Source organism: Myotis davidii, unplaced genomic scaffold (genome assembly GCF_000327345.1).
Source record: "Myotis davidii unplaced genomic scaffold, ASM32734v1 scaffold889, whole genome shotgun sequence".
NCBI classification, from domain to species: Eukaryota; Metazoa; Chordata; class Mammalia; order Chiroptera; family Vespertilionidae; genus Myotis; species Myotis davidii.
This window is the reverse complement of record NW_006299519.1, coordinates 523,019-540,591: the sequence shown is the minus strand read 5'-3', so window position 1 is coordinate 540,591 and position 17,573 is coordinate 523,019. Positions and strand designations below refer to the sequence as shown.

At 37.8% G+C, this 17,573-nt stretch overlaps 1 protein-coding gene across 3 annotated transcripts in view; it reads right to left on the bottom strand.

Annotated features, from left to right (window-relative positions):
* PIR (pirin) overlaps positions 1–17,573 on the bottom strand; it is a 74,872-nt gene that overhangs the window by 56,185 nt on the left and 1,114 nt on the right. For all 3 annotated transcript variants that reach the window (XM_015571435.1, XM_006775213.2, XM_015571434.1), the window contains exons 2-3: positions 17,161–17,300; positions 11,843–11,935 (exon numbers count right to left, since the gene is read on the bottom strand). In XM_015571435.1, the coding sequence (XP_015426921.1) occupies positions 11,843–11,935; positions 17,161–17,256 (189 nt within the window). In that variant the 5' untranslated portion in view covers positions 17,257–17,300. The remainder of the gene's footprint in view (positions 1–11,842; positions 11,936–17,160; positions 17,301–17,573) is intronic.

Sequence of the window (17,573 nt, the reverse complement as noted above, 5' to 3'; positions counted from 1 at the left end):
AGGAATCTCCTCAGACAAACTCCCCATGGCTCCTCATGTAGTCACCAGGCCATCTTCTTAGCTGATAAACTTGTATCTTCTAAATCCCAACTCAGGGTGTTCACATTCATTGTTCTATTTCCACGGTTATATTGAAGGAATCTCAAGAAAATGGTTTGCCAACTTCTATGATTAGCCAAATTTCCTACATACAAAAGTGTTGTGTCTGTACCCAGGGGGAAAGTGGGCTGTTAGAAGTACTTTTGTTTAAGAGTGCCCCCTGCTGATCCTAAACGTGTGCTCAATATTTTTCTGCAATAGGCCATGTATCTGTGGCAGGTTGCCATTTAGACATCAAAAGATGAGCTACGTTGTGGTGTAGAGGGAGGTTCTTCTGCTCAGCACAGTCTCTAGTTAAAAGCTGTCAAGGCAGACACTTTAGAATGAAGTGCCTGAATACGCTCCCTTGCACACATGGTCCCCGGCAGTTTGGGGGCTCACAGGGCTCTTACAAAGAGAGAGAGGTTTAAGGGAACTATGTCAAGTCCCCTCTTGTTTTAATATTTTGTTAAAATTCCAAATAATAATAATATTTAATTAAGCACCTGATATCTTTTGATTGGTGCATTATTATTATTCCCTGATTTGATTCATTATAAGGATTTAATTTCTCAGACTTTTAGTCAATGTGTTCATTGTACTTGATATTACTGGGCCACAGTTTTCAAAAATTTGGACTTCAAGAAGCAATAAAACATTTTATAATAAGGGGGTTTGAGTCTGGCCAGTGTTGCTCAGTGGTTGAGTGTTGACTTATGAACCAGGGGCACGGTTCGATTCCTGGTCAGGGCACATGCCCGGGTTGCAGACTCGATCCCCAATGTGGGGTGGCAGGAGGCAGCTAATTAATGATTCTCTGTCATCATTGATATTTCTATCTCTCTCTCTCCCTCTCCCTTTCTCTCTGAAATCAATATAAATGTATTTTAAAAATAAGGGGGAAAATAAAGAAGTATCAAAAAATAAGGGGGTTTGATATAGGGATGCCAACTTTTTGTCTCTTAAAATAAACTTTAAATTTTGTAATAATTTCTAATCTCTCTCTCTCTCTTCTCTCATTTTTGCCTTCACAAGGAAAATGTCATCACAGACTCATAAGTGGAAAATTAGAAAAATGAACACAATGATCAACCCTTGCCCACCTAAGAAACACTAAGAAAATATGAAGATAAAAGACATGAACACTAAATAGAAGTACATTAGTCCCAGTAGAAACATAGAACAAAGATTAATTTTGATGAATAAAAATCTGGAGGAATAGGGGAGTAATTCATGGAGGAGGCAAGATCCCACCTGGTCCTTAAAAGATTGGAATATTGGGATAAAGCTGGAGTGAGGTGGGGCAAAAGGTTTAATAGAAGGAGGAAAAGAGTTTTTAGGTTGTAATAAAAGGTCATAAGCAATGAAAGGACAATTTTATTTATTATGTTATTACTCGATAACAATTTGTCTCCTTGTGGCTACAAGAAGGACATAAATGATTGTCCTTAAATATCCAGGCAGCTAACCAACCTAATCCATTTTCTCATTATCCTGGAAGTTCAGAGAAGTGAGAGCATTACTTTGCACTGACAGGCAGGAAAATTTTGAGCCCTCAACCATGAACCATGAAAGCATTGAGTCCCATAGTAAGTGAGTAACGGCAAGAGTATGAAGTGTTTAGTTTGGGGATCTGTATCACCTGGAGAATCTAATTTGTAATACTAATGTGCCAATGTATTGAGACAATATCAGATTTAGAGAAATCAACATTGTTCCAGAAGGAGGAGGAGCATGGGAGAGTGGTGAGGCATGGGTCCGGGATCAGATGGGCCAGACCAAGCCTGCCCTGAATGAGTTGTGTGAGCTTGACAAGTCAGCACTTCTCTGAGCCTCTGTTTCTTCGTCTGTAAAATAGGGGGCTAACAATTCCTACATTTCAGGATTGCTGGTGAAGCACAGAGGTAATACACTGAAAGCATGTGTAGCTTCTCATGAAACTGGAAGCTTATGTTATTGCATGGCAAATGTCATATGGGTTTAATCCTGTAAGGTAAGGCATTTCATTTTAAGTAGATTGATGGATAACTCCAAAGCAGCTCTGCTAAAAGTGTTGAATATCTGCAAGGAGCTTTTTATCGTGTAATGATCTATGTTAATTTATTGTGAACTTATTTTTAGTCTCACTTAAAAATTAGAATCATTTTAAATTTGCTGACATCAAAGAATATTTAATAACTGGTTGATAGTCTTTATTATATTGTGCCTCCAATTTGTCTACTTGATTCTAAGAATGCAGTCTCTCAGATATAAATAGTTTCTGTTTGTAATCATTAATCAGGTGGGGGAAATTTGTTAAGAATTTATATGAACTACTTTGAAAGAATATTTCAGTGAAACTGCTATTTCCTCATGTAACCTATGTTCATTGACAGATCAGGGCTTAAGTCTTTGCTGTGGGAACTGTCTGCTCGCTATAGGATGTTCAGCAGCATTCCCGGCTTCTACTCACTAGATGGCAGCAGCATCCCCCAGTTGGTATGACCGGAAATATCTCCAGAAATTACCACTTATGGGCAAAATCACCTCCAGTTAAGAACCACTGACATAAGACAGTCTAAAAGCTGAACTTTTAGACTAAAGATAGTTCCAATTTCACATGATTGGATTAATTTGGGAGTTTCAGGATATAGAATTTTGGCCATCCATTTATAAATAAAGAATGAGTTATGCTTTCAAGGCTGTCCCCAGTAATGGCTCAGCCTACAGCCTTAGATCCCACCGCCCACACACACACATCCAATTTTTAAATCCAAATAAACTACTCACCATTTAGTCTATCCCCATACTATGCCCTCCATCTTTACCCCCACTATCCAGTGAATCATATCTAACTTATTCCTTCAGATTTTACTAAATGGCTAAAATTTTCCTGAATCCCTCCCCGATCTTTCTGTTAGAAGTGCTAGCTTCCCCCTTAGAACATGAAACTTCTTCAACTGGACATCTCTTATTCCTTCTTAATCTTCTTCTAACATTCTTGCAAAGTAGAAGTCCTCTACCCCAGGACTAACTCACACATGCACGAAAGCACATGTGTGTGCATGTCCAAACCGGTTTCGTCCTCTCTCTCATCTCTTGATTAAAACCCCTACACACACACACACACACACACAATTTTAATTTCCGTTCAGCCAGGGTACATGTGGAAGAGGAGAAAGTTGTGATTATAAATTGAAACACTCTTTTAAGTTTCATGGGAACCTCTCATAGTCCTCAAATATTTCATAGAGGAAGCTGCCCCTAGGTCATCCTCCCCATTACACATTGCCATATACTATTAGCTTAACTGGTTGACTGGAATAGAACGTAAACTGGGCTGATTTTATGTGGAGGAAGCAGATCCAAGTCGAAAGCCTCAGCAAGAGTTCCTGGAGAGCAGGTGAGCATCAGGAGCCTCATGAGAACACTTTTTAAAAATATATATATATATATTTTATTGATTTTTTACAGAGAGGAAGGGAGAGGGATAGAGAGTTAGAAACATCGATGAGAGAGAAACATCGATCAGCTGCCTCCTGCACACTCCCTACTGGGGATGTGCCCGCAACCAAGGTACATGCCCTTGACCGGAATCGAACCTGGGACCCTTGAGTCCATAGGCTGATGCTCTATCCACTGAACCAAGCCGGTTAGGGCACGAGAAAACTTTTTTTTTCTTCAAATATGGCATAAGAAGAGGGCATTTTGAAAATATTAGTATTTTAAATAACCAATAGGCATAGGTCGAAACTCTAAAAATACAAAAAGAAAAAGAGAGAGTGAAAATTAGCTCTTTCTCATCACCCAGTAACCTTTCCTAGGAGGTGCATTACCAGTTTCTTGGGTATACTTTCAGAGAAAACTTAGGCATACCCAAAAATAAAGGCATCAGTGAAAATAACCCAAGTGTCCATCAATAGATGACTGGATAAATAAAATGTGGTATGCTCATATAATGGAATATTATTCAGTCATAAAAAAGAAATGAAGTACTAATATAAACTACAACATGGATGAACCTTAAAAACATTATGCTCAGTGAAAGAAGCCAGACCTGAGAGACTACATATGGTATGATTCCTTTTCTATGAAATGTTCAGAATAGGCAAATCCATAGACACAGAAAGTATGGTTGCAAGAAGCTGGGGGAAGTGGGAATGAGGAGTTATTGCTAATGGGTATGGGATCTTTTTTGGGTGGAGATGAAAATGTTCTATAATCAGGTGATACTTGCACAATCATATGAATATACTTAAAACTAATTAATTTTTTAAAAGTTTTGTGAATATATATTTGTATCTGTCATAATGTGTTTGTTTTTTTCTCTAAGCATCATCTTCTTTTGGCATCAAGACATGAATTTTGTAATTTTATTTTCTTTGCATCAGTGTAGTCTGTGGAAGTAATGATTCACTAAATTAGTCTGTTTTCCCAACAATAGAATTGATAATAAACAATTTTAAGAGAATAAAGGTATAGTCTTTTCATACCTTTATATATGCTTCTTAAACAAATCCTATACTGCCAATTCTGTGCCTTGCCTTTGTCACTTTCCAACTATCACGGAGATTGGTTCTATATGAGGACATAGCAAACTATGAAGTTTTTCCTGATTGCTGTGTAATTTTTCCTAATGGCTGTGCAGTATACCCTTGTATGGACACATATATTAAACCATTAGTTCTCAACTAGGGCAATTTGGTGGGCCCCTGCCCTGCAACAGACATCTGGCAATGTCTGGAGAAATTCATGATTGTCGCAACTAGAGGTAGCAGGTGCTTCTGGCATCTAGTGTAGCAGCGGTTCTCAACCTGTGGGTCGCAAACAATGAAAATACATCCTGCATATCAAATATTTACATTACGATTCATAACAGCAGCAACATTACAGTTATGAAGTAGCAACGAAAATAATTTTATGGTTGGGGTCACAACATGAGGAACTGTATTTAAAGGTTGCGGCATTAGGAAGGTTGAGAATCACTGAGGCCAGGGACGCTGCTGAACATCTTAGGACAGACTCTCACAACAAAGAATTATCCACTCAGAATGTTGAAAGTGCCAAGGTTGAGAAATCTTGATTTAAACAGTCCATGAGTAATGAAAATTATTTACAATATTTTTTATAAATAACTCTACATAATATTCCATCTTCCACATAGATAATAATTTCCTTACAGATAATTTCCAGATAGATAGATAGATAGAAAGAGACACAGATACAGATACAGTTAGATAGAGATAGAGATAGAGATAGAGATGATAGATATATACTAATTCCCCTATTATTTTGGATACTTACTTTGTTCCTTTTCTACTTTGTAAAATTGCACTGGAATAAATATTCGTATAATAAGCTTTTATTTTTATGATGAGATTTTTTCCCAGGAAATTAGATTCCTGAAAGTAGGATTACTGGGTTAAAGGGAATAATTTTCCCCCTGCGACTGTATAGTGATATTATTGCCATTGTCAATGGGATGTTCCCATTATATCTGGTCATTGCTTTTATTCAGGAAAATGGGTGATTTTTGCATGATTTATATCCATGTTTTGGTTGATATTCTTAGCACAGTGGTGCCAAGGGATGTCTTGGAGGTAAGGGTGGCTTTAGCTTCCTTCCTATAATCTGTTAGCTTCACCTCTCAATCATGCCAAATAAACATATAAGCTAAAATCCACATGCTGGCACTGTAACTATAACTTCAGGACAAGTCCTGTGCCCTTGGTTCTCCTCCAGTCATATCGCCACCCAAAGTTGGAGGCAACCACTGTGGGGTTTTCTTTTTTTAGCATATTACCCACAAATTAATATTTTCCCTCTTCCTTTCCAATAGCTATAACTCTTAGTAACAGCTTCAAAGCTCCCAGAACCATATTAAATCTTAATGGTGCTGGTCGATATTCTTGTCTTTTTTTCTCTCAAATTAACAGGGTTATATCTAATATCTAAGTGTTAGGTATGACATAGGATGTTCATTGAACAATAGTCTTTATAATGTTGGGAAAGTATCCTTCTCTCCTAGTTTCCTAGAGTATTTTCCCTTCCCTCCCTCCAAAATAGATACTAATTTAATAAAGCTTCCTCCCCACAGCCTTGATTCCATAATGGTGTGATAAGTTGTGAAAGTGCACAGCAAGCTAGAAAAACCAGGCTGTATGGGAGACAGGAGATTTGAATCCAGTGTGAGCTTTCCTGTGAATCACCAGGACCTTTCCTTCCTCTTCAGGATATTGTTCAGGCATTGCCTGCAAACTCTGCTGGCTGCCAACCAGTGGATGCTAGTGTGGCCATTCTAGTGGGCACACCCTTAGAAACAAGGAAGGTTTGTTCTCCTGATCAACAAACCTGTTGAGGCTTGTAGTGAAGAACTTTTAAAACATGTCTCAGCTCAACTAAGAACATAATGGACAAAAACATCCTAAAATGCCCCTGAGAAGCAGGCATGACAGTTTAGTCCTGACAGTTCTTAAATTTAACTAGGCAGGAGTGACCAACCATCTAGGTTTCCCCAGGACTGAGGGGATCCAAGGGACACTGGATGTTCAGTGCTAAAATCTGTAAAGTCATGAGGCTATAATTTGAAGGAAGATGTTAAAAGGCATAAAATGCATTTCTTCTCATCAACAGAGTGTGAACTTTGATGGTTTTTCAAGTTAAACTAAACCTTATCAGGGCATGGATTAAAAAGAGAAGAATGTTGCCCAATTTTCAGATCTTTCTTTGTTTCTGATCATTTACAGGTGCTCTAAACCAGCGGTTCTCAACCCGTGGGTCGCGACCCCTTTGGCGGTTGAACGACCTTTTCACAGGGGTTGCCTAAGACCATCCTGCATATCAGATATTTACATTACGATTCATAACAGTAGCAACATGACAGTGATGAAGTAGCAACGAAAATAATTTTATGGTTGGGTCACAACATGAAGAACTGTATTTAAAGGGCCAGAAGGTTGAGAACCATTGCTCTAAACAAATCAGGGGAGTGGGGGGTAGATATCAGGCCTGACCAGAAATAGGTCACTGCAAAATTATTCCACCACTCAGGCCTCTGGAAAACAATGCTCCCCAGAATCTAAACTCCTGGCAGGAAATACTGAACAAATTTTCCCCTTTGTCTTTGTGACCACCAGCTGTGCCTCCTCTAGGACATTTCTCCCTCCTCAATTTTCAGGCAAGTCTTTAACAGAAAATATACAGCTAGCCAAACCAAAGAGCTAAGTTTAAAAAAAAATTATTAACATTAACTCAGTAAAATCAGGTTCTCTTATCTCATAGAATTACAATATCTCTAATTTGCAAAGTCATCTAGAGGAGCACTTCTCAAATGTTAATGTGCACATCAATCACTTGAGGATGTTCTTAAAATGCAGATTCTGATTTAGTAACTCTCAGGAGGAGCCTGAGGTTCCAGGTGAGACCAGGTATACCCATCACATTGAGGTAATAAGAATTGTATAGAATAATATTCTCCACATTTCTTTGATTGTGTATCATTATTAATTTTAAAAATGAGCTTGCACTCAAAATATGTGTTTTTATTTATATTTTATATTCATGTGTTAGTATAGCATAATTTCATTCTTATTTTAAAAATCCTTCTGAGCTAAAAAAAAAAAAATCCTTCTGAGCTCTAATATTTTTTTATTCCAGCACAGCACTGACTCATGTAGTACACAACCATTTTAAGGAACACTGAATCTGGTAACACACCCATTATGTTAACATTCAGTGCATGTTTGTATTTCCCAGAAATACAAACTTCAGCTCAGGGAGGCAGTTCTACCTTCGCATAATGAATTGTTATAAAGTTCGCCCTTCTTTTGGTTTGATTCTATGCTCTGTATCCAAAGGTTTACCTTTAGAGGTATGCAAAACAAGCCTAATCCCTTCTAACACTATTGAAAATCCTATCACTGAAAAGGGCCTGATTTCCTTACTATAAAAAGAGCTTCTATAAAATAATACCAGCAAACCAACAGAAAAAAAATAGGGCAAGGATATAAATATGTATGGTAAACAAATGCTTAAAAATGAAAAGTTAATCACTTCACTCAGATAAAAGAAATACAAATTAAAACTATCATGAGGCATTATTTTTCACTTGTCAAAACATCAAAGATAAAGAAAGTTGGGTAAATATATTGTGTTGGTGATACTGAGGGAAAACAGGTACCCTCATACATCATTGCAGTCATGTCAACTGATACAACAGATGTTTAATAAAGCCAGTAAACATTAGCTTTTTGAAGAATATTGGGAAAATGCTGAGTATAATGTTAAGTTTAAAAAAGACACAAAACATATACAGCATGATACCAGAAGAAAGTACTAGAAGAAAACACATCAAAACAATAACAATACCTACTTCTGGATGGAAAGATAACTTAAGAAGTAATTCTAACTTTGTTCTTTGTACTAATAGCATTTTCAAAATTTATAGCAAGCCTGTTAAAAATGCTCCAGGGATGTATAGAGCAAGAGCAGAACAGACTTGCTGGACCCCTCTGACAATTCAATATGCAGTCAGTGAGCCATGACTGTTAGTTATGTCAAGTGCTGTGCCAAGACTGAGGTAATGAGCCCTCGCTGGTTTGGCTCAGTGGATAGAGCGTCAGCCTGTGGACTGAAGGGTCCCGGGTTCGATTCCCGTCAAGAGCACGTACCTTGGTTGCAGGTTCCCCAGCCCTGGTCAGGGTGCATGCAGGAGGCAACCAATTGATGTGTCTCTCTTACATTAATGCTTCTCTCTGTCTTTCCCTCTCCTTCTCTAAAAAAATCAATGGAAAAATATCCTTAGGTGAGGATTAACAAACAAAAGACAGGTAATGGGGTGTAATGGGAATGCCCTTATGGAGGGCCTAGAATGCCCCAAACCACAAGTCTGGACACTTGGATACAGACTCCATTGGGACACCTATATGAATGGGATCTCTACCCTTTGTGGGCTATAAGAACTCAGAGCTCCCACCACCCAATGCTTGAGCTTGGCCATACCATGGGTCACAGTCAGAGCCCTGCTGGACTTCACACCGCTGGGCGTGTGCTGCCACTGTCACCACCTGGCTTAAGACCTCTGCCCACCTCTCTACCTGCAGACACTGCTAGTGATTGGGACTTTGCTCTGGACACTTGGTCTCTTGCTTCTATCGCATAAGCTCCCCCTCTCTGTGTGTAACCTGTGTATGACTCTATTGGCTTATTGGGGCAGTCTCCCCTAATAAACCTGGCATTGTGGAAAGACACAATATGTGTAACTCCTTTCGGGGATGCTCCCTTGCTGAAGACAAAGGAGGCAATACCAGCCTACAAGTGGAACTGGTTTTAAATTGCATACTTTTAAAGTTTATATTAAGACAGAGATGACTCCTTGGCTTATCTACACTCCTGGGGGAAACTGATACAGTTGATTCTAGTTACTCTTAGTAGTAATATTCTATTAAAGGTGCCATGATCACTGAATTAGCAAACACTGAGCCACTGCTTCTAGAGAAACACAGGAATGTGATCCTGCAAGCTTCTGGCCACATTTTCGTTAACTGACCAACACATAACCTTGTTTTATATTTGTTTCCATTTAAAGACACTTTATTTAACATATATTGTTGATTAATTAATATTGAACTCATAGCCAACAGCACTATAACTCATGCCTGAAAGAAGGTTATGTAACACACGTATTTTCTCTATAAGGCACCTCACAGCCTTTTGCACTTAGGGACACCAGACAGTACTTCAGTTGGAGGTCATTTTAAACAGTGAATTAACCAACAAAAAAAAGCACTAACATGTAAAAAATGTGACATTAAATAGGCCTCAAGGAGGACACCTGTTTACAGTATGAGAGCTGAAACAGGAAGCAGAGCATCACCTTGTTCATCCTCAGCTGGGAACATGCACCTTGGGCCTGTCTGTGCACATCCATGAATCAAAAGTATTGATTTGGGGATTACAAATAAATTTAGCAAGTAGATGATTCATAAATACAGAATCCTCAAAATAATGAGGATTGACTACAGTTATGAATATATTTTTAAGGAAGATTCTTACTCAAAAGAAAAAAATCAAATACCAATATTCTACAACTAAACTCCTTGAGTAGTTTAAAGTTGAGTACCTTACAAATTATAGCAGTCCCCCTTTTCATAACAGAGAGGAGAGCAATGTATTTTGTCCTTTTATATAGTCATTGTCTTAAGGAAAAGCCATCTCTTTTTATTATTCAGTTAAATTCAGCCAGTAGTTATGGAGTATATTCAACTGGAAAACAAGGAGAGGTGTGGGATTATCTCAGCTGAAGCAATTTACAGTCCTCTTCGGCATGGCCAAGGGAGGTGGCAATTAAGGCAATTGTTCAATTGCCGCCTCCAATTCAAGACAGACAGGATATGATTGGGGTCACCATAGAGACCTAATATTCTGATGTGCATGAGCCCAATAAAAAATATAATGCTAAGGAGACCAAATGAAGGAGAAAGTGCATCTACTTGGGATTGTCTGGAAAACCTGATGGAGAAAATAATATTTGAAAAGACCATGAAAGATTAGCCAAATGGTAACTGAAGCTATAGGATGGAGTGGTGAGAATGTCTTTATACCAGTAGCAGAAGAGCACAGTGGGGACATATGATTTGGAACTGGCTCAGAATCCAGCAAGAGTATAGGGTAGGTGAAAGGAATAAAAAAGAAACTGGAAAGCAAATGGCTAAATGACGAAGGGAGACATGACTACTTTGATCATTCATGCTACGTATTTCCAGAAGCTTCTTGCTTCATCCCTATAATGGTGAACTGTTTACCTGTCCATCTTTTGCCTCCTTAACTAGACTGCATACTGAAGGCAATCAATGGTCAGGCCTCATTCTTTGCTAGCCTCCCTCTCTCTTGTGTTCTCCCCACACTCCCCAACATACAAACACACACACTAGTATGCAAAAGATCGCTCAACACCAATGCCTGCTTGCCACCAGCTTTCAATAAATATTTACTCATTTAATAATTGGCTTGAAAAACACACTAAATCTTTAACAAGTCCTGGTATGTTCCTAAAATTACTGGTTTTTCTCAAGGAGCAGATGGCTAAACTTTGTAACTATCCTGGTATTTTTCCAGAATATATATATATGTGGAGAACAGGAATTTTTGAAAGTGCCGCAATATTATATTACACATTTCTATTTCTATATCTAAAACTGAAAACAAATTTGCAGCAGAATGTCTATAAATTTTACAGTTAACTTTGTAAATGTATATGTATGTCCTTAAAATTCTCATTTTTAGGCTGTGTTCTATTTTAACCACCTTGATTATATAAACTTAGAACTGAGTTTAAATACTCAGAGTGATCTTAGACTGTCTTTTGGGTTTAAACTATTATATTACATGAGGTTATTTCTGAATATTCTTGAAGAGAAACAAGTTTTAAATATAAAATTATTTTAATCATATCTTAACGTTTTTCTTCTACCTCCAATAAATTTTAATTATATAAATATTTTAAGAAGTCAATTCTTGCTCTTAATTAACTGCTTGAATAGGAATGTCTCCAGTGTTATAAATGCAAAGAATATTAAAAATCAGTAAATATACCCATTTGAGTATACGTCATGTAAAATAGATATTACAATTCTCTAATAGCCAGTCAATAGCCAGGAACTTATAAATTAATTTTTGCCAGTATTCATTGCTTCAAAAGTTCAATTTATCATTAAGAATGATTGGTAAATTTAAAAAGAGGCAAGTTTTAAAATACACACTTTTGCAGTTAAATTATTTTACTTACTGTCTCAAAACCTCGATGTGGGTGATCAGGAAATCCACCTGGTTTACCACCTTTAAATTCATCAAACAGCAAAAATGGATCCAGATTTTTTAACTGAAATAAAAATAAAATTCAGCAAATTAGGCATGCCTTTTAAGCCACACTACTAGGGACTACATTCATGAACCAATCTAGAAGAATTCATTGAAAACCACATAGCCAATGAGCAACTTATTGAGATGAAAATTGCTTTCAGAAAATACACACACACACACACACACACACACACACACACACACTGATTCACTGATTAAGTTAGAATTGACATTTTATGAGAAGTGTAAACAAACATTTCTTAATCATCTAAGATCTAAATAGTCCAGCAGAAACTGATACAGTCTGTATCCTAAACAGATTCATAATCTCATGGGGGAACAGACTAGAAAGTCACTGATTGCACTGTGTTGATAAATGCTCTGGAGGAAGACACTTTATTACACATGAGTGGGGCAGGATCAGGGAAGATGTCACTTAAACTGGTCTTGAAGTATATGTAGCAGTTTAGTAGAAGGGGGAGAAGGAAGATTATTCCAAGAAAAAGAGCAAAGACACAGCCTGGCAAGCTTGAAGAACTACAAGGAAATGACTCTATTGGGGCAAAGGATGCACCTAGAATTATGATGAGAGATCGGCTGAGGAGAGAGGTCAAACCTTAAAGAAGTTTGGGTTTTATCTTTAAGAAGATGGATTATAATCAGAGGTTGAGATAATAAGATTTAGAAAGATCACTCTAGCACACATGTGGAAGGTGGTTTAGGAAAGGAAGAGGAAGGAGACCAAGAGTATTTAGAAAGTCACTTCAATAGTCCAGGCAAGGACAAATGCCTAAGGCAATGGCAGTGGTGATGAAGAATGGGAGCAAGAAAGAGCATTAGATAATTCCCAAACTTCTAGCTATGGTGCCTGGGAGGATGGCAAGGCCATCCAGAAACACAAGGAATATAGTAAAAGCAGCCATGGTGACTTCATTTTAGTTCACATTGAGTTTGTGATATCTACATAAATGTTATCTGTATAAATGGAACATTAAATATTTAATGTCCAGTATATTGTGCAAAAGCTAGAAGACAACTGAAGATAAGTATCAAGCTCAAATGAGAGGTAGAAACAGATTGGAGTTGCTGTGAATCTAAGAACCAATTTGGGAAAAATGCACATTTACATAATATTGTGTTATCTCCAGTTATTTAGATCTTTGAAAATGTCTTTGAATAGGATTTGTTATTTTCTCCACATTTTGCATAATTTTTTCTAGATAATATCATTTTTAAAGATATTATAAATAGTATTTTTAAATTATATTTTTGAACAGTTTGCTTCTGGGGATAAGAAATGTGGATAGAAAGGCAATTTTGAACATTTCTATGCTCTTATTAATTTTAACAATTTATCTGTAGTTTCTTTGGGTTTTCTTTGCAAACATTCACAAAATCAGTGTATTTATCAATAAGCTTTTGCCCAGAAGCTTACAAAGAAATTTTTCATTTGCATTAAAGCTGTAGTAGGTTGCTAAGCTTAGCTGGCCTCTGCATGTTTTCTCATTTTGGGTCCCAAGCGTTAACAGTGGTCACTATCAAGAAGATGCTTTTCTGATAGCCAAGGTCAAGAGCAAAAATGAGCCAAGTCAGTGGTGCACAATCACATTAACACATCCTATTTGTCAAAGCATATGACCTGGTAAGTCCAAAGTTAGGGAGGAGGGAACTTAAACTCTCCATATGGGACTCAGGAAAATTCCTCAACCTTATGAAGAGATCTACAGAAAACCTGCACTGAACCACCTGGTTACTGGTGAAACTTTAAAAAACAATCTGTAAAATCAGGGACAAGATAAGGATGTCTATTACCATCATTTCTACTCAGCTCTGTTGTAGAGGTGCTAGCTTGCAAAAAGAAGGAAAAGGAATAGAAAGCATACAGATTTAAAAATGAGGGGAAAAAGTTATTTGCTGATGGGAGTTAATTGGAATATTTCCTCCCTCCTTGTAATACAGCAATTTTCAACCTTTTTCATCTCATGGCACACATAAAAGTAATTACTAAACTTCTGTAGCACACCAAAAATATATTTTTTGCTGATCTGACAAAAAATAGGTATAACTGTGATTCATTCACACCTGATGGCTACTTTGTGTTGGAGGTTATCATTTTTAAATTTGACAATTTCAGGGACAAGAGGTCAGTGCTCTTAACTAGTCAGGCATTGCATGTTTTAAATATTTCTGCACACTGTTGAAAATTACAGCTGTAATGGGATTATGCTCTCCCTGATATTTCCAGTACCCACCTGGGACTATACATAGTTATAGTATATTCCCCTATATTTCCTATGCTGTACTTTACATCTCAAGACTATTCTGTAACTACCAATCTATACTTGTCAATCCCTTCACCTTTTTAACCCAGCCCTCAACCCTCTCACCTCTGGCAACCATGAGTCTGTTTCTGTTTTGTTTGTTCATTTATATTGCTTTTTAGATTCCACATATAAGTGAAATCATATGGTATTTTTCTTTGTCTGGCTTGTTTTGCTACCTAATTAATTTTATTTGTTTGTTTGTTTGTTTGTTTCAAGGTATCTACTCTGTCATATTGTTAGACCTGAAAGTATCAAATGCTTTCTTTGACTCTGTCTTTGGTTTTGACTCTTATTTTCACTATCTATTGGTGCACACCACATGTGTATGTATATCATATAGGTGTATATATGTAACATATATTGTACATACGCACACAAATTCAACAATCTACTGAAAGATTTTTTGGTTTTATTTTATTTTATTTTATTTTATTGTTGACATACAAATGTACATTCTATATAATCACCATGAGGTAAGATATATGATTATATGTAAAACTAGAGGCCCGGTGCGCGAAATTTGTGCACAGGGGATGGGGTGAGTCCCCTCAGCCCAGCCTGCACCCTCTTCCAATGCAGGACCGCTCGGGGGATGTCCAACTGCCAGCAGTCGGACATCCCTCTCACAATCCTGGACTGCTGGCTCCTAACCACTCACCTGCCTGATTGCCCCTAACTGACCCCCCTGCAAGCCTGATCACCCTGCGATGGTCACTTAGGCTTTTATATAGATAGACCAGAGGCCTGTTGCATGAAGAGATTCTTGCATTAGGCCTTCCTTTCCTCTGGCTGCTGGCACTGGTTTTCCTCTGGCACCTGGCACATAGGCCTTCACTCTGGCCAGGCTCCAGCCAGAGCTGGCCCCGCAGACATAAGGCTTTCGTTGCTCTGCTGGCCCTGCGGCTGTGAGGCTTTCGCCGCTCCGCCAGTCCCGGGGCTGTCAGGCCTCACTCCACTGCTGGGAGCCTATGTATGCAAATTAATCGCCATCTTTGTTAGGTTAATTTGCATACTCTCCTGATTGGCTGGTTAGCATAGCGAAGGTATGGACAATTTACATGTTTGTCTATTATTAGGTAAGATGTTTGGGTCTTTAAAACATAGGTTGTGAGCCAGGGACTCTTAACTGGGGTAGAATTCAGGGTGGCTGTGAACTTGGCTGAGGAAAAAAGAGTATATCCTTATTTTCACTAACCTCTAACTGAAATTTTCTTCTTTTTTTGTAGTAAAATATACACAACATAAATGTTACCATTTTAACCATTTTTAAGTATTAGTTCAGTGGCATTAAGCACACTGTCACTGGTGTGCAACAGTCACCATCATCCATCTCCAGTCTGAAATTTTGACATTTGCTTCAATTAGTAAAAGAACCACAGTAAAATACTAGTACCTGTGACTTTGTCACCAATACAAATCAAAGGTATTTACATTTCATATTACAGTCATTGCAGGTATATTAAACTATTTTTCATGCTTTTAACAACTTTGAAATTAGGTAGTTAGAACTGCCACCAAGTCTTGCTGTTTAATGTAAAACTATTAGATTACAAATGTGTTTTATAATATTTTGCTAACCATAAAATTTTCCTTTGCAATCCTATGTATTTTATGCATTTAAAAAACAATATTCTGAAAAGGAATTGATAGGTTTCACCAAACCACCAAAAGGGGTTCACAAGTCAAAAACAATGTAGAAACCCTCAGCAGATGTGTTCCTGACAGATGGAGTAATTAAAGTATTAACTACCCTCAACAAATAATAATGGGTTTACTGATAGGTGTCCAAATTCTTTACATCTGTTCTATTGGTGATGTGGCCTAATAGAATATGACACCACATCCACCTGCATCTCCCAACATCCATTGTGCATTTAATAATCCTTTAGGATAATCCTGTTTGCATCTATCTTTTGGAAAACAATGTTGATGGACCTCAAAAGTTATTCATAGTTAAAAAGTAAGCTAATGATAGAAAGAGTATGAGAATATCAGAGCATATTTTAAGAGGAACAAACATTTCAAAATGAATCCATTGCCCTACATGGGATGTAATATACAGTATGATGACTATAGTTAATATATTGTATTGCATATTTAAAATTTGCTAAAAGATATCTTAAAAGTCCTCATCACAAGAAAAAAATTGTAACTATGTATGGTGACAGATGTTATCTAGACTTATTTTGGTGATCATTTCACTATATATACAAATATTGTATCATTATGTTGCACCTGAAACTAATACCTCAAAAAACTTTTTGGTTTCTTTTTTTTTAATCTGGTAGGGTGCTGGGCACAGTACTCCCTGGGTTATAGCCATTATTTAATGGGCATGTAAGATTTTCTTTTCCACAAGTCCCATGTTTCCCATAATTTTCAAATGAAAGAGCTCTCTAATGTTGAAAAACATCTACATAACCTATAGCTGCCTTCTCTGATAGCCCCTACTTACCTCCACCACCACAAAAGGACCACAGTGTTGGGTCCCAGCAGTCTCCCTATGAACCCAAATCCCTGGCAATGGCTGACTGGCCAAGGTTATAGACCTGACCCAAGCCAATCAGGTTCTCTCTCTTAGGAATTTGGAATTGAGACTCAGAGTTAGCCCCTTGTACTTTTACTTATAGGCATGTAGACTTGAGGGCATACAGCGGGCATGTCTGCTAATACGCATGCTGAGGCTGGTGGGATGTGGGTGTGCAGAGAGAGGCAGAGACATTTCATTAAGCTCATCTGCACCTCCTGCTCAGGACCTGTAGTCCATAGGGGACCACAAATGCCATATCTACACTTGACTCCTATGGCCCCACACAAAGCAGCTCATGTTGGTTTTGGGCCCGCTATTCCCAAGTTTGCCCTCCGTGTCCTACCAGTCCCTTCCTCAAAAAAGCACAAAACAGCCACCAAACCAACATACCTCAGGTCTGCCGATGCTTCTGCGGACCCTTGCTCCAACCCCTTCTGACTGCTCCTGGCTGAGCACTGAGAGGGTGACTTTCTTGGAGGACACCATGTTGCAGTCTTAAAAGGAACTGTTCTGATGCTGAACTGTAGAGGCTGGAGGACAAAAGGCAGGGGGGAACAAAAAAATAGTCACTAAGTCCTAAGTCACAGCTAAGGACTGCAAAATAAAGGATATTAAAATCAATCATGCCCAAAATACTAATTTATTGATTGCTTCCTATGTACGAGATGTGGGTTAGGTGATTTAAACAGCAGTCATGATGTGAACGAATGTGTTTGAATACTTACTTGGTTCCCAGCTACTAATTATTTACTACTGTTATCTCATATGATCCTACAGTCATCTTCTACAAGGTTTAGCAATAC